At 42.0% G+C, this 18413-nt stretch overlaps 1 protein-coding gene across 3 annotated transcripts in view; it reads right to left on the bottom strand.

The window, feature by feature from the left end:
• Positions 1-18413, bottom strand: part of cadm3 (cell adhesion molecule 3) — a 109560-nt gene that overhangs the window by 32514 nt on the left and 58633 nt on the right. For all 3 annotated transcript variants that reach the window (XM_037786501.1, XM_037786502.1, XM_037786503.1), the window contains exons 4-5: positions 10612-10764; positions 1904-2041 (exon numbers count right to left, since the gene is read on the bottom strand). In XM_037786501.1, coding sequence (XP_037642429.1) covers positions 1904-2041; positions 10612-10764 — 291 coding nt within the window. The remainder of the gene's footprint in view (positions 1-1903; positions 2042-10611; positions 10765-18413) is intronic.

The raw sequence follows: 18413 nt of genomic DNA, 5'->3' as shown, positions 1-18413 counted from the left end.
TCTGGAAAGACATGTTGCTGCAAATTTTGTTTGATAAAACTTATCAATATTGTGAGCTCCACAAGCAAAATTGAATTCACCCCCATTATATTGAATTGTTGGTGGAAATCTCAAAACCAGGACAAATAAAACCATTTGCGTGGTTTTGATACCATTACAGGTAAGTGGGAAAATATATCTTTTTGTATTTTGGGTGAGCTCACCCTTTGAACAAAAATCCAATCTCTCTAAAAAGCAACACTCTCCAGACTCCTCTGTCCCCTGTTTTTAGTTCAGCCGCAACAAAAAGACCAGATAATCTGTCGTCAGGCTGGCAGCTCTCCCATTCCTCCTTCTCTTTATAGCTTCAGTCCATTCTTTCGATTCATTTCAATCCATAATTATAGCAAACACTAACACTGCCAAGGCATCAGGACACAAGACGGGCATTTTTGCATTACAAAGCCGTGTAGAGAGTCGCATTTTCACATCAATAAATCATTATCATATTATATCATCATATTATAATAGTATAATTACTGTAGAAAAGGCCACTGCGAATAAGCTCCACCAGTCTGAACACTGCAGTTTACACAGATTTAGCGGGACATCTGCTGGAGAGCTTTGCAGACAGACAGAGGGCGCTGTTCTTCCTGTGCAAACAGAGCTTAAAGCTTATAGAGTTTCTGGTGACGGCAGATGGTAGAAGGAGCAAAAGGGCGACAGAAACAACACTTCCAACATGTTTGTTCTGCTCGGTAAAGCAAAACAGAAAACCTTTGACTGATGAAGCAACAAGAGGCAGGGGGATTACGGGAAACATGGCTGTAATTTGGAGAAACGCTACCACTGCCAATACCACTGGTGTGACTCACAGGCTGCCAATCGTCTCCTTGATTTTCAGTTTATCTGGAAGAGAAAAGCCGGCTAATTTGTCCTCTCATGACATCCTCGCTGCGCTCGCTCCCTTTCTCTTCCCTGCTCATTTCTCCCGTTTATCTGTAACAAAAAACCAGCCGGTCTGACCTCATGCAAAGCTCTCTCTATCTCTGTTTCTCTGTTCAACCTCATCCCTTCATCCTCTCCTCCGCCCTGCCTTTTATTGCTGGATTCTGTCGTTATCCCCGGCTAGATCCGACCCACGCTATCTCTCGCTCTCTGTTGTGTCGCTCCCAGAAGCAGATATGTTGCAGCTCAACGGATGACACACACACACACACACACAAATAAACTGCATCAACACACACTCAAAATACAATAACAGAAAACACATACACATTTCCTGAATACATGCATGGGCACAAATATACAGGATCAGGACATGAAGGAATGATGGGAAAGAAGAGCACCAACACACACGCAGCATGTTTCTGCACTCGCTCACACAAGCAGCGTGCTCTCACACACACACACACACACACACACACATGCAGGCACAGGTTTAGGACACACAGAGAGACAGCAGGCAACGTGGCAAGGACACAATACACACACAGCATGATAACACTCACACAAGCTACTTTCTCACACACACGAATGCTCATATGTGAGACATATGCACACAAATTCCAGCTTATGTACAAACATACACACTTGCAAATCCCCATACACACTGATTACTGCAGGATCACACACACACTTACTGTAAGCACACAGAGAAACACACACACACACACACACACACACACTTGTGCACGAGCCACGTCCTTGCATTCATATTATCCTTGCAGCTACACACTCATACACACTGTCCTACAGACACACACACACGTACGTAACCACACCCTTGCTTACCGCACACACAGATCCAGCATGAGTACAAGCCAGAGTACAACAACAGACACGTCCAACACACATTTTCTGACCCCACGATACACACACACAAACACACAGTGCGTCCACACACACTCCCTATGTCTCTCACCTTCTAGCTCCTGTTGTCCTCGGTACCAGCGCAGCGTGGCGGGGGGTTTGCTGCCTGTACTGGTGCAGGTCAGGGTGACTTTGCCCCCCTCCGGCACTGCATTCTCGACGCCCAAGATCTGAGGTTTACCGGGCACACCTACAGTAGAGAGAGAGAGGGAGAGAGACAGAAAGAGTTAGAGAGCTAGCAAGGGAAAGAAAACTTCCGTGCTGTACGGCTCACCTTGTTGTCAGAAAAAGCGAAAAAGAAAGGTCAATGGCTGAGCCAACAAGTACTGCATGTTTTTGCAAAGTTGAAAAATGAATATCAAGAGCAACATTTGATACAGCATCCTCAATAAAACAGACAAGCTGGATTTTATTAGGTTAATTCTGAAACTCTGATGGAAACCATCCATCCATCCATTACCAGTAACCGCTTATCCTAGTCAGGGTCGCAGCGGGGGGGGGAAGGGGCTGGAGCCGATCCCAGCTGACATTGGGTGGAGGCGGGGTGCACCCTGGACAGGTCTCCAGACTATCATAGGGCTGACAACTATTCACGCTCACATTCACACCTACGGGAAATTTAGAGTCAACAATCAACCTAACCTGCATGTCTTTGGACTGTGGGAGGAAGCCAGAGAACCCGGAGAAAACCCACACTAACACTGGGAGAACATGCAAACTCCTCCAAACGACCCTCTTGCTGTGAGGTGACAGTGCTAACCTCTGCACCACCGTGCAGCCCCTTATGGAAACCAGCTCGGAGGAGTATAATGATGCAGGCTTGCAATGATTTGCCCCAAAAACAGTGATTGCACAGCAGCTCAAATGACTGTAAAGCCTCTGTTCACCCCGACTTTCCACAAGCGTCAACCACACTATTAATTTCAAAATACTACTGTTGGTTTATAAAGCACTGAATGGTTTATTTCTGATCTTCTGCTACATTATGAACCCTTCAGACATCTCAGGTGGTGTGGGGCAGGTCTGCTTTCTGTCTCCAGAGTCCAAACTAAACATAGCGAAGCTGCGTTCGCTTTTTATGCACCACATATCTGAAACAAACTCTCACCTTATTTTTAAATCAAGGCTGAAGACTTTTCTGTTTACCCTTTGCCTTTTATTAAATCAAATAATTATTTATTTCTAACACTGCACTGCAGCTTTTATTCTTGTATTTTACACCTGTCTTATTCTATTTTAGCTTGTTTTAATTTTCTATTCTCTTGGCTGTTTAATGACTGTTTTTGATTGTATTAAATGTCCTTTTATAATGTGTTTCTTTTTTACACTTTGTCTTGGTGTTTTATGTAAAGCGCTTTGAATGGCCTTGTTGCTGTAATGTGCCTCGTAATAAACGTGCCTTGTCTTACTGTCTCTCCATCAGTGTCCATCATGGCCGATGCACTGGAATATTTTGTAGTTTTGCTGACATGCGACCACTTAAAGCTGTGCAAATAATTACTATCATGTCTCAGAAGGAAAGGCGGAAGTAGCTTAATGTTGTTACAGAATCACAAAACCTCTTAGGGAGAAGTGTGAGTTTAACACTTAAGGGCGCTTTTTGAACCGCAAATCAGCGTTTTCACAATCTCTGCCTAACTGTAAGCAAGTAGTAAACTTCACCATGGTGGCAGTTCAGAAACAAGTCGTGAGAATCACTTCTGCATTGGTCATTTGTAAGAGATTTTGAAGGCACTTGAAAAAGATGTCATCGTGACATCAGGGGCACCAGATCAAAAACTCTCATATCTGAAGTGGCTGTTGACATATTTTGACATTGAGTTTAAAGGAGTTGGTAGACAATAGAGAACAACAAATTGCTCAATACCAATAAGCTTTTTATGTAAGGTAACGTGACAGCAGGGATTGCTGTGGCAGTAAAAAATCAGTCGGCATTGATAATAGAAACACAAATTATTATGGCTGTCAATCAATTAAAACATTTATTCATGATTAATCGTATGATTGTCCATAGTTAATCATGATGAATCGCAAAATAATTACACGTTTTTTATCTGTTAAAAATGTACCTTAAAGGGAGATTTGTCAAGTATTTAATACTCTTATCAACATGGGAGTGGGCAAATATGCTGCTTTATGTATATATTTATTATTGGAAATCAATTAACAACACAAAACAATGACAGATATTGTCCAGAAACCCTCACAGGTACTGCATTTAGCATATAAAAATATATTCATATCATAACATGGCAAACTGCAGCCCAACAGGCAACAACAGCTGTCAGTGTGTCAGTGTGCTGACTTGACTATGACTAACCCCAAACTGCATGTGATTATCATAAAATGGGCATGTCTGTAAAGAGTAGACTCGTGGGTACCCATAGAACCCATTTTCATTCACATATCTTGAGGTCAGAGGTCAAAGGACCCCTTTGAAAATGGCCAGGCTAGTTTTTCCTTGCCAAAATTCAGCATACATTTGGAGAGTTATTTAACCTAGTATGACATGGTTGGTACCAATGGATTCATTAGGTTTTCTAGTTTCACATGAAGTCAGTATCTTCACTCTAGCTTTGAAACTGAAGCCGCTACAACCTCCGAAAGATTGGTGGCCCGTCGGATTTTTAAGAGGTTGATTAAAAAAATGATAAGTTGCATTAATGCGTTAAAGAAATTAGTGGCGTTAAAACAAATTTGCGTTAACGAATTATTATGACGTTAACTTTGACAGCCCTAAATATTATATAATGACATTAACAAAGGATCTATATTTAATGTGGATTGGTTATCAATATCCAGTCTGCTTACTGTATAAGGTCAGTATCAGACTCAATAACTATCTGGCGGATTTGTTGCACGGAAAAATATATTTATGCCGTTTCATTGATAAGTGGTGAGATTCTTTCAGATATCTATTAACATTATTAAATGATTGATGGTTTTTGAAATTGTGATTCATTACAAAATGCTAGTAATACATATTTCGCTGGGGAATTCCATCATAACACACAGTAGAGTCTTACTGTGTCTCGAGTGCATACCAGTCTCAAGATGAACCACATTTTTAGGAAGACTTGAAAACATGACAGAAGCATACAGAAGCTGAGTACAGAGGCAAAAAGAAAATTATACAATCCTTCATTAATTTTACATTCCAACATGTGGCACTCATATTAATGTTACTATGAGGAACTTTCATTTTGTGTTGATTTTGGCGGTCCCTGTGGACAACAGCGGTAGTGTTTCCAAGGACCAGAGTCCCCTAGGAAAACCTCTCATTTTACTGCAGCAGAGTCTGACAGTCTGCCCCGCTCAGTCCTGGTTCTAGTTCTACCGTGCCTCCCTTCCCTCCAACGGGCCCAGCAATACGGCTTGGGCCTCCAGCAGCGTGGTGTCGGTGTTGGCTCCCAGCGCGGACCGGCAGAGCAGCGCGTCGAAACTCTGCTCCTGTCCAAATGAGGAGCCGCTGCTGCCTGCCGCGGATCTCTCCACCTCAACAGCAGGTCGGAGATGGCAGCAAAACCGGATCTGGGTCTGTCAAGTTAGGCTTCTGCCAGTCTCGTTTACTAATTTAGGTCATATAGAGGCATCAGTATTAAATTGAGACTGTTTCATAACCAGTTAAATGTTCCTCATAGTAACTTTTAAGTATTACGACATTTGCCTAATGAGACGAACATGGAACTGCAATTAATTCAGTGTGAAAAATAATAATATGCTATCCCTTTAAAACTAGCAGCATGAGTTCTGCATTAATTCTGACAGCCTTGGCATTTCTACAATTCAAGTCAGTCTGGCAAATAGCATTGTGTGACTGTTCATTCCCAGTACTTCAGGTCAGTTCAAAATGTCAAGTAAATTACATATTGCAGGGATTATTAAATACGACTCTCCCAGAATTCATTAGTTAAAAGCCAAGACGGGAGTTCGAATGACTCAGTCAGACTAAATGGTCTTTGAGGAGGGACACTGGTGTCTTGTGTGATAGCTCGCAAGAAAAACTGAGAGGGACAGAGAGATTTCTAGAGAGGAAATCAGCCAAAGGTCAGATTCAAGTGAGCCACCGGGACACCCCGTGCCAAACCAAAATTTCATGATACATCTTCCTCTCCCAGAGGTGTCCTTCCTGACTCCGGCACCGGCGGTTAGAACAAGAAAAACATTTTTGCTTGATTACTGTTTTAACTTGGAGCAACAAGTTGTAATTAAAACAACACAAGCAGGAGAAGGAATCTACAAATCCCCTCTGCCAAATATTTCAGAATCCATCTTCACCATCATGGTCGAAGAGAATTCAACTTTTCTTGCCATACTCCATCTGGAGCCGTTGTGGGCGGCACTTTTCTCCAAGTGTTGGCGGAGTTTACTGTCATTCTGCTTTTGAAAATAATGAACATTCGGGTTGCGGGCTACCGCACCACGCCATTAAGGGAGGACAGAGAGAGAGAGAGAGAGAGTGATGGATAGAGAGAGAAAGAGAGAGTAGAAGGAGAGAGAGATTTAGACAGAAAGGTAGAGATGGAGAGACCATGTCATGAAGGGATGCCAGGAGGGAGGCTGATGTATTTTCATTAAAATTGACAAGATTTTGTACCAATTATTGAAATTTGTGACATTTTTCAGGCCAGAAAATTCGAGACGATGACAGAAGGTTGAAAAGATGGATAGATGGATAGATAGATAGACAGATGGATAGATAGATGGATGGATGAATGGATGGATAGATAGACAGACAGACAGACAGATAGATAGATAGATAGATAGATAGATAGATAGATAGATAGATAGATGGACAGATGGACAGATGGACAGATGGATAGATGGATAGATGGATAGAAAGACAGATAGACAGACAGACAGACAGACAGACAGACAGACAGACAGACAGATAGACAGACAGACAGACAGATAGACAGACAGACAGACAGACAGACAGATAGATAGATAGATAGATAGATAGATAGATAGATAGATAGATAGATAGATGGATAGATAGATAGATAGATAGATAGATAATAGGTAGAGGGATGGATGGATAGATAGACGGATAGACAGACAGACATATAGATAGATAGATAGATAGATAGATAGATAGATAGATAGATGGATACTGTTGAATTAGATTCAATAATATTGCGAGGTGTCGCTGTTCCTTTGTCCACCCCCTGCAGATAGACAAGCAAACAGACCAAATACAAATATAAAATGCTGTGAACTAACCAAGGTATAGATCAAAAAATAAAAATGTGGTCAATTTTTAATGTAGCGGTATTTGATGTAGTGCACTGTGTGCGGAAGCTCTCTGGCAGTAAAGGAGCATTGAATATTAATGAGAGAATAATACTGCACATATAGAATTGGCTGGAGAAGCCCTGTCGAGACCCTTTCCTCTACAAGGAGAATAAAAGAGAATAAAGCCATTATAAATTATTCTCTGCTTAGCTCAGGAGAGAGCTGAGAAGCTTGCCACACATTTTACACTAACAGACACACGAGCATTTAAAACTGACCGTACTCAGCAGTTATGCGCTCGCGTGTGTCTGTGTCTGTCAAAACCCTGCCATGTCAAAACAAGAATAAAACACACACACACACACATGAACGTCGCTGTGTCAAAACTCAGTGTCTTTGGCTGATTTTCCCATAGGGGTCCCTGTGCGTTTTTAGACATTTTACCATACATTTTTAATGGCTTGGCTCCCTCTCAGGGGTCATGAAATATTTATTGAACGCAGAATACAGTGTCACAGCCGTCAATTACCGGAATAAAAAATGCTTGAATCACAATTACTGCACAATTGGAAGAAATATGGGGGAGTGATTCTCATGTTAATTTGAAGTTAAAGAGCTAATGTAGACCCGCCTTCACCCTGGCTTCGACACACGCGTTTCCCCTCCCCCCCCCTCTTACAGACACACTAACCAACATCACATTAACATTTCAGGCGTTCTGTTCGTGCTGTTGTCCACAGCAACTGTATTATTTTCAATATACTTTGCAGCCCTGCCAAAACATTTGAGTAAATATCAACAACATGATTTATTCAAGGATGCTTCCACAGCTCTGGACTGACAAAACCCCAAATTTGGGGAACAATCATGTGGCCTTTCAGCTCGAGAACAGCCGTTGTAAGCCACCCTGCCCCACCCGAAATATCAAAATTTTAGCATCTCTTGTTTCCACTTAGTGAATCTTCCAAATGAATTAGGCAGAAACCCTCTGCAGCTCCATTTCCATCCAAGAATGTGTTGGCAAAAGATGGTGTATTGAATTAAAAAGGCTGAGAAGAAATAGCATAAAAATCCTCCTCAATATCATGAATAAGCTCACATCAAAAATATATTCTTTGCTTATTTCAGAAGGCATGCTAAATTAAGCAATGGAAGCCCATTGGTGGAATAAATGTGGATGTAGTTTTTTTTGTGATCAGCACAAAGGATGACACACAGCGATTTAAAAGTGGCATTGGATGACCTGAAATGTTGGCCGTAAATCTGCCAACCACCACAGCCTCCCAGGACTATCAGACCAGCTGCCTCTCCCATCATGTATACGGTAAGTCTCCATTGTGGTTGCACGACCATTAGTTTGTGCATTACAGGATTGCCAAGCACAGTGCTTTGTTCTCATCTTCAAGTAAAACCGCGAAATATGGCTAGGATGAGCTCACACTGAGGAGCAATAACAACTCGACTAATAAAAATCATTACTTGAAAGATTGTTTGTGGGGGTCCAAAGCCGATTAGCCCAATATCCAATCAATAAACAGGCCCACTCACCACAGACAGGATGACCACAATTTATTGCAGGCTACAGGAAAGCGTCACACATACTGGAGGTAATAACATCCATCTTGAGGAGGATGAGTGCTGCCCGTTTATCTCCACACAAGAGTTATATGAGGTCATAACCTTACACAAAGGTTAATGCTACGAGCAAGGATCTGGATCAGACTGGATGAAGGCGTCACAGGGAAGGCTATGGAGTTTTAACATTATGGTCCACAAAAGGGATCATTTTTTAGAATATTTTTTTTTAATTGAGTTTTTCATTTGATCTGTGACACTGCAGGTTTTACTTTAAAGGGTAGCTTTGGTATTATTCAACCTGGACCCTATTTTCCATGTTTTTGTGTCTAACTGACTAATGGGGACAACTATTCCGGAAATTGGTCCAGTATTGAGGCAGAGCGCTGTAGACATCAGCTGCCCACAGGCTGCAATATGATGCTATTGGGGCAAGCTGGCACCGTCATTTACGTCCACTAAAAGTGCTTGTTTTTGTCATGACAGGCTCTGATTGTTATTATAAGTGTCTGACATTATGGAAAGAGTCTCAAAATTTGTTGCGCTGGAGTACAGAAAGCGTAGTCATGTCATGGCTGAATATTTAGATGATTTCCACAATGTGGATGAGGTCTTTGAATTTGATGGCCACCGCGTATTTATTTGAGCCAGAGTATACGTATATTCAGATTTCAAGATGAGACCTTTCCTTGAGCAAAAAGGTAAGAAAATCATTTTATTTCTCCGTAGGGTCCTTTTCCATAATGTCAGACGCCTCACATTGACGCTGCTCACTTGCCCTCGCAGCTCGTTTCGTGGCTGTCGGTTACAGCGTTCTCCCTCAATGCTGCACCAGTTTCAAAAATGATTGTCCCCATTAGTCACTTACACACAAAAATGTGTCAAAATAGAGTCCAGGATTACAGGATCTAAAAAAAAATGCAATCGAGTTGCATTATGGGAAACGTAGGATAAAGTGTTTTTGCAGTTTTACCCATACTAGGGACTAAAAGTCAGGATATCTCAGAATTTGCTGCATTGATTTGCAGACATTATTTTCTAATCCGTCTTTCATAAGTCCTCTAACTTTACGGAAGCGAAACTGCTGGAGTGGCAATACTTTGCCCCATGCCAACATGCAGCCTCTCCTAGCATGTCACACTTACAATGGGCATCCACAGGGTCAAACTCCATTGTGCTCCGAGCGAGGGTAAACTCTGCAGGGTAGGTCGGGCTAGCACAATGCCACAGCGGTGTATCAAGGTGAATTTGAGCCACTTTTTTCATAATTTCTAAAAGTCTAAAACTACTCTGTTATTTGACGGGCCCACATTTTCTGTGTGTAGTCTGAGACAGAACTGGCAGAACAAGCAGACATAGTTGTGAAATTGTTACAAACAACATGACAACTGAGGAGAAAATAGGAAAAGATGCCAAAAGCTTCGATTCATCCATTTAGATTTGTCACACAGGTTTGGGAGAGGAATCAAGATAGACTGCAGCCAAGCTGATTTGTACTGCCGTCAATCAGTCTCAGAGGAGACACGCCTGAGTATGAACACAAGGAAGGCAAGAATGTCATTCAGCACCATTAGGCCTCGGTGGGAACAAAGACATATTTCTAGAAAAGCCTACAGAGGAGAAAGAAATCTGAAGAAACCTCAACGGGCCTCATTGAGAGGGAGTCTCCTTCAAGGACAGACAGAAGATAGAAAGGTTAGAGTTAATAGAGTAAAGGGAGTTTTGCTAAAATTATAATGAAAAATGATTTTATTGACTTTGCATAATTTGTTTTTTTCTGCAGCATCTAAAAAAGTTCATATGCTAATATGCCTGACAGTCCAGGGTTTATTTCAAGGTCTGTAAAAGTTGCAACCGCTGTTTTTGGCAACATCACGGTGACAGATTTCCCCCCAATATGCACAGTGTGTGATAGTGTGACTATGTACTGTGTGTATATGTGTGACCCACCTAGCACGGTGACTGTAGCTCGGGCGGTGCGGACCGGCATGGTGAAGATGGAGCAGGTGTACTCTCCTTCGTCGGACAGCTGCACGTCGGCGATGGTTATAGAAAGCTCGGTGGGCGTCGAGCGGTGCAGCTGGATGCGGCTATCTCTCAGCGCTGTGGGAAGAAGAAGAACAGCATATCAATAATTAGAAATGATATGTAATTGACCTGTTTTGTGTATTATCTAAGGAAATTTAAGTTGCATAAGGTATGTTTTTTACATGATTTTATCTATTTACCTACTTTAATTGTTATGTTCTTTTCATGCTTTCAGCTTTTCAAACTTTAATACTGAGTAATCAATCTTTTAAATATTGCAATGGATTTTCGAATGGTTTTCTCATATTTGCCGTGTACTGGTGTCTCGTTCCAATAAAGAAGAAGAGAAAGAAATGAGGAGGAAGAGGAGGCAGAGAAGGGAGGCAGAGTATGGTAGAAGGGACTGAAAGAAGGCCGAGGTATAGGAGGAAGGACAGAAGGAAAAGGGGGAAACGATGAAAGGGGAGGACAGAAGAGAGGAGAGCAGTGCAGGTGGGAGAAGGAATGCAACATAAGGAGAAAGGGGAGAGAAGAAGGAAACATCAGAGGATGTAAGGATTAAGAAAAGGATGAGATGGAGAGATGGGAAGAGAGAACACCATGGAGGATGGATAAAAAAAAGATGAGAAACAGGAGGGTGAAAAGAGGTGAGACAGTAGGAAAGTAAAAGGGATGAGAGGATGGGAAGGTGTGGCAGAGGCGAAGGAGAAAGATATTGATGAGGAAAGGATTGAAAGAAGGAGAAAAGGGAGATAGAGAGGGAAAGGTTGAGAAGGGTAAAGAAGGGAGGTAGCAGAGAAATTGTGAAGTATGACGAGGAAAGGAGAAAGGAAAAAGTGGGAAAAGGTAAGGAAAGAAAAAGGGGAGAAATGGATGTAAGGAAAGTGAAAGGGGAGAACTGGGAAGGCACAAGTTGGAGAAAGAAACACTGACAAGAAGTGGTGGGGATGTTGTGAGAAAAACAAGGGAGGTGGTAAGAGAGTAAGAAAGCATGTACAAGAGGGCGAGCAAGGTTGGGGAGGGCAGAGTGAGAGGGGAAGTAAGAAAGATGATGTGCAGAATTTAAATCATGGGAAAGAGAAAGGTAAAATGGAAAGCAGGAGGAGGGGGGAGAGGTGTTTAGAGAGAAAATGATGTAAGAGGGAGAGAGAGAGAGAGAGAGGAGGAGGAGTGATGAAGACGAGGTGAGAGAGGAGGAAAAAATAGCCGAGATGTGAGTGCAAACAAGGCAAAGAAAGACAAAGAGGGGAGTAAAGAGAGGAGACGCAAATTGAGAATGAGAGACAAGAGAGAGAGCGAGAGAGAAAAAATAACAGAAAAATAAAACAGAGGAAGCATAAATAGCAAGGAGAATAAGGGAGAGGCAGCGAGGGATGGGTGGGGGAGGAGTGTCGGGGGGGGGAGAAACATAAGAGAGACATAAATGGCTTTGTCATCAATGAGAAATCCAGCCATGAAAGAGGGAGAGAGAGCGCAAGCGACCGAGATAGATGATGATGATGAAATGCTACGAAATAACCCGCTCGTTTCTGTGATAGCATTGACCTCTACGGTGTTTGTGCAGTGTGATTGCTGTCTGTCTCCCTGCCTTCCTATCTGCCTGTCTATCTAGACGTCTATCTGTCTATCTCTCTGTCTCAATAAAGGCTTTTTCAGCTTTGTTCTCTGGCGCCATCACGCAGAGTTGGCTCCCCACAAATAATGACGATACAACAAAAAAGCAGATACCTGCAAAAAAAAACTGTTGTGGTCAAGTAATGTGAATAGTCTGATAGATTTGTTCCCACAATCAAAGTTGCGTTAAGTTACTGTGGCACTATTTTTGTCTTATCCCTGGTCTCAACTCTGAAACATGAGGAGTTGAAGTTTGAGTCTATGCAGGGGTAAAAGGAAGTTAGTTAAGTTAGATATCTTCCACAGAGATAAACAAAACATTTATTTTGGACCCACAAAAAGTTTTAAATGATTATTTCACTGTCATAATATTTTTTTTGAGGAAAAGCCGTACTTTCATTCGGCACCTTTGTAAAAGCTCTGTGGATGTATTATCTTTTTTAAATGATTTATCTACATAAAAATGTTATATCAATATGACCTTTAAGACAAGCTACATGGTATATCAGCCCGGTCTCATCAAATGGCGTATGAATGACATGAATGACAAGTAATTTCACAAGCAATAACAACACCTTTGTTGCTTTTGGCGTGTCATTTCACGCCTTGTAGTCTGTACTGGCTGCAGTGTAAACTCGTACGCGTGAATATGCAATGCTCAGAGCTATAGTGAGAAAGAGCAAGTGACGTAGCATTAAAAAGTGAGAAACACTGCTTATGGTGCGCGGGAGGGGAGGTGGATGGGTCAAACAAACACACCTTTCAACCAAGAGACCGGTGTTGGTGTCCCAAAGTGTTGTTGAGTTATTTTGAGGTTGTTTACATTTGTTGTTTTTTAAAGGGCTTATTGCTAACATTTTTATGTAGATGAATATAAAAAAAAAAAAAAGTAAATCTACAAAGCCTTTAGAAAGATGCCGAATAAAAGTACACGGAGATGAGAGTGACTGCCGGCTTGACCGACATGTTGGCGCGATGCGATGATGTTTCCTGTCCGTGATGGAGTTGGTATGAAGCTTTGGCCTTGATGTCTGGCTCTGCTTTTCCTGCAATGTGTGAAACCCAAGGTGTTTCCATCCTTTGCTGGATGTGTAGTGTTGGCCACAAATTTTCATGATTGCGAATTAATCATCAGGGTCCAAAATTAATGTTTTGTTTATCTCTGTGGAAGATAGCTGACGTTTGGTTTTCACTTCTAACAAAGGCTTGTGTGCTAATATTAAAATGATGTTGGTATCATGTGGTATCTCTGGGTCGTCAGTTAGTGTGGAAAAAATGGATGAATGGATGAGATTGACGGTAAGTAACTGGCAACGACTTGTTATGGAGTAAATGCAATGGGACGGGTGAGGGAGAATGTGACATCTAGTGGCTGAATGTTATCTATAGCATCTTTAAGCCCAAACATGATGCTTTGTGGTTTTATTGCCAAAACATAACCGTGACCATTTCACGGTAGCGACATGGCGTGAAATGACATGCAAAAAGCCTAAAATGTGTTCTCATGACATGCGGAATGTCCTTAAAATGGCATGCTATTCACGCCTTCCCATGAGATCAGGTTGGTGTATACCGTATGCAAAAAAAGCTGTGGTTGAGTATTCAGAGTTCACGAGTTTCAAAGTATGCTGACATTTTCAAACATATCTGAGCCTATGGACGTTTTTGTTTTGTCTGTTCTTTTCTCATTCCTAAGCATAATGCAGAAAAGTAGAAAATAAAAGAATAATTCATCATTTTTCAACAGGAAACAAGGTGGTCAGTCGCCAAAGCAACAGTGTTCTCATTACGTAACCAAGTTGTTTAGAAACGAGAATGTCTGCTTACAGCCAAGCATCTTGGACATGGCTACTTTACACGTACCTAATCGGAAAGGAACCAAGCTGAAAATCACTGTGTCACTGACTGAAGTGTGCTCTGTTGCACCTGTCACCAAACCCAACAGTGATGTCACAGTGTACTGACCACACCCGAGTACACACACTGCCCACATCACTGCAAACAGGTGAGAACTTCAGCCAGTGAGGGTTTGCAAAAAAACAAAAGTTTCCGCTTGTGCTAAGTAACTCGTTAAGTCGTTTTATTCTGAAAATCTATGTGTATTGCGTGGGTGAGTGTGTGAAGTTTAATAGTGTGATATGGTCACTGTCTGTTTTCATATCTTATTGTTTATTTGCCTTTCTCAGTATTGAGCCACATCTGTGTCTGTTTGTCCTTTCATCTCTCTCTGTCTCACTTTATCTTCCTGTCTCTCCATCTTCCCATCTGTCTGTTCACCTGTCTATCTCTATTGCACTCCCACACACACACACACACTCCCACACACACGCACGCGCACACACACACACACACACACACGCCTCTGTTTCTCTTGGTGTTTTTCAGTTATTTCATCCAACACTACTTTATCTCCATGCCTTATCACTAAGCAAGGTCACTACATTTGTCTTCATGAGCTACCCTCTCTGTGTGGGTGTGTGTGGGTGTGTGTGAGGCATATGGTCACTCACTCACTCACACACACACACACACACACACACGCACACACACACTTATCCATGCCCCCTGGACCCCGCGCTCCACCATCAGTCTCCTTAATTCCCTTCCCTTCTCTCCTCCATCTCCCCTCTTTCCCTCTTTCTTGTTCTTCTCCGTCTTCCTCTCTTACATCTCACCCATTTCTAATCTTTTCTGACTCCAGGCTTTTCTCTTCTTTTTTTTCTTTTTTGTTCTTTCGTTTTTCATTATAAACGATGTATATTGCTTGAGAGTACAGGTGTGATGGATTTTCAAAAGCGATATGATATCTAGTTACGGGGGCGAATCGATCGGGACGCCCCTGAAAATTGTACATGTGCCTTGCGCTGTTTAGCCTGCGATACAGGCAACATAAATAGTCTGCCAATAGGTCACACTCTGCTGTTTGGCTTTTGTTTCTTCGCTGAAGGGATGTAATGAATTTCTGAGTATTGAGATAAACTGGATTAATGGACAAGGTGTGTGTATGTGTGTGTGGTAAAGTAGAGGAATACAGTTGAAAAGCAGAAGTCCTGTTCATTTTATCATAGAGCATGTCAGTGGGTGACTGATATTTGGAGCACTCCCAAGGCTTGGATGGACATGAAACTATAAACATCTAAGCGTAGAGTTCACAACTTCCGACTTTCGAAACCAATGGTACTTTGTGTTCTAGTTTCCTCTTCTCATTCCTAATGTTTAAAAGCAGGAACTACAAATCTAGCCAGCATTTTTCAACATGCAAAAAGCTGGTCCAAATGAAACTCTCCTCCTGTAAAACTGCTTAAGAAAATATGGGGATTACATCACCGATCATCAGCACACAACGTCCCCAGTTTGAGTCTGGCTGGGAACCATTGTTGTATCTCTCTCTCCATTACTGCCTGACAAATGTCCCCAAAATTATAATAATAACAATAATAATAAAAAAAGCAAATTTGTGTTGCATGCACCAGAGGCGGCAATATAAAAGGTAAAGGTGCAGTGTGTAGGATCTGGTGGAATCTAGCAGGGAGGTTGCAGATAACTGAAACGTCTCCCGTGTGCCACGCATGTAGGAGAACTACGGTGGCCGACGCAAAACCATGAAAACGTGAATGTCCTTCTCTAGAGCCAGTGTTTGGTTTGTCCGTTTTGTGTTTCAAAAGCATATTGAAAACACAGGGTAGACTCATTTGTGAAAAATATGGTAACAGATACTTTGCAGCTGTATTTTCCCTTATCTCGACTTCTGGACTTCACTTGTACCTTTCTGCAAACCACGGATATGTTGAAAGTGGACTTTTTTGCATTTGGTCAGAGCAAGTGACGAAGTACAACGATATTGAAAATTGCGTGGTATAATCACAAGTATAACGAGTATAACGAGTATAACAAGCAAGACAGCCCAATAAGGGCGGTTGTTGTTTATTTATGGTAGTTACGTTGTTATTTTATGTTGTTACGTTATTATTTTAACACAAGCCATGATGTTTTTTTATAACCTTAAACTAGTAGTTCTATTGCCTAAACTTGACCAATCGTTTCACGATATTAACCACGCAGCATTGTGCGTTTCTGCAAGCGTGATACAAGGCTGATATGAAACATATTTTTTAACTGATTTTTGGTTCAGAAACGTCGACATGCAACGTATTTTGTGATTTGCTGAAACATCAAATGCCAATATTTTTTCTGGTAACTGGGTTGGTATCTCAGCAGGATAAAAATGTAGCATTTGCTTCACAAAGTTTGGGCGAAACATCAGAGAAAATGGAGACAAATGGAATGCATCATTAAATATACATTTTGTGGTCATTGTTAATGCGTATAGGCAATTATATACTGTGCACTCTAAGTACCCTGATCCTGTACTCAAAAGAGTCATAACGTTCGAGTGTGAAACGCTGGACACTTATTTCAAACTTGTGAAAATGGGGGGCGAGGAAGCTGCGGCCGTTGCGATTGAAAAGGCGAACACCAAACTATACAAATTTAAGTTATACATGTGTTTTTTTTTCACTAAGTACCACTGTAGTTGGATAAAAGCCATTATTAGGTTAATTTATCCTTTTAAATTGAATTACTGACGATACGGCGTGATGTCCGTGGCTGACTATCACCAGCTGATCTACCGAGCTTCCGTGTGCGATTTGAGACAACACCACCCTCTCAAAATCCACATACTACGCAAGTAAGCACATAGTGTGTACAGTGTACTACATGGAAGTGTACTAACAGAAGTATCCGAATTGAGACACAGCTACTGAGTACACTGGCTGAAATGGCCGTGGAACATCTCCAGCAGCCCTTAAGTGTCTTTAAGTTATTAAGGAGACCCCCGTGTTTATATGTTGCGGATAAAAATTGGAATTTACAGAGAGGACAAACTTGCAAACAGCTCCTGCCACTTTTCAATTCTGTGTGTGTGCATATGTACGAGTGTGAAGGCTTTCTAAGTGGTGTCAGGAGGGCTTTGAGCTGAGGAGATGGAGCATTTATGTGTTGATTACATATCAAGTACAGGATCTGCTTATCAGCGTACAAACCTTTTTGTACATCGGTGTTTGAAAGTGTGTCTGCATGTCTCTGCTGTTTGTGTTTGTGTGTGTGTGTGTGTGTGTTTGGCCAGACAGCGGTTCTTGTCTGCAGCTCAAACTCGAGATTCGATACTCCCTAAAGGTCCAACTGTTGATCTGGTCACAGCAGCTATTTTCGCCCACTCGTCTTCCTCCTCCACCTCCTCTTCTTCCTCCTCCTTCAATCTTTCTCATGCTCTTTCAACTTCAAACATTCAGGAAGAGGGGAATTCTCACAACACACACTGAGTGCACATACATATATTCCTTTTTTCATCTACCTCCTACCTTCTCATGCCTTTCCAAGTAAGTTTGCGCTCTGCCGAGAACTCTCTCAAATTGAAATTTGCCTTATTGGCACGACAGGGGAGAAACCTGTGTTGCCGAGGCAAAGTACATCAGTTACAGACCAATATTTTTTTATATTTCTGTCTCTATAGCTCCCTCCCAGCTCCTGCATCTCATCATCTCCCTCTTTGGCTCAACCTGAATCTGCATTTTCACCTCTCCGGCCATTTTTCTCTGCATCCAGCTGTCAAATGTCTTCCCCTTTCCTGCTTTGTTCTTCTCCTTCTGTCTTCTCCTCCCTGCTTCTCTCATCACTCAACTCTCTCTCTCTCTCTCATTTTGTTTTACATTTTAGGCATTTAGCTGACACTCACATCCAGAGAGACTGCCTCTCTTCTTCCTTCTCTCTCTCTCTCTCTCCCACACATGTCGTCTCCATCCTCCCATCTGTTTCAGAGTTTTCTCTCCAGCTCCCTAATTATCCGTCCTTTCCGACAGCTGATCTGGGTTCAGTGACCGCGGGCTTCCCTTGATCATACCGTCCCGACTGATCTGAGAGCGTCAATTGATCCTGGATCAGTGTGCCAACTATGAAACACTTGATAAACACACACCTCTGTCTGTTTTATCCACCCGCCCCTTCCTTCCCTCCGCCTCTTTCTCCCTCTCAATCCACTTGTCTCTCCTGCCCTATACCTTCAGACAGAATTAAAAGATAATCATTTAGCGGTGGCAGCGCAAATGTAT

This window comes from Sebastes umbrosus, chromosome 12 (genome assembly GCF_015220745.1).
Source record: "Sebastes umbrosus isolate fSebUmb1 chromosome 12, fSebUmb1.pri, whole genome shotgun sequence".
NCBI classification, from domain to species: Eukaryota; Metazoa; Chordata; class Actinopteri; order Perciformes; family Sebastidae; genus Sebastes; species Sebastes umbrosus.
Note: the sequence above shows the minus strand (reverse complement) of the source record. Positions and strands in the feature narration are given on the sequence as shown.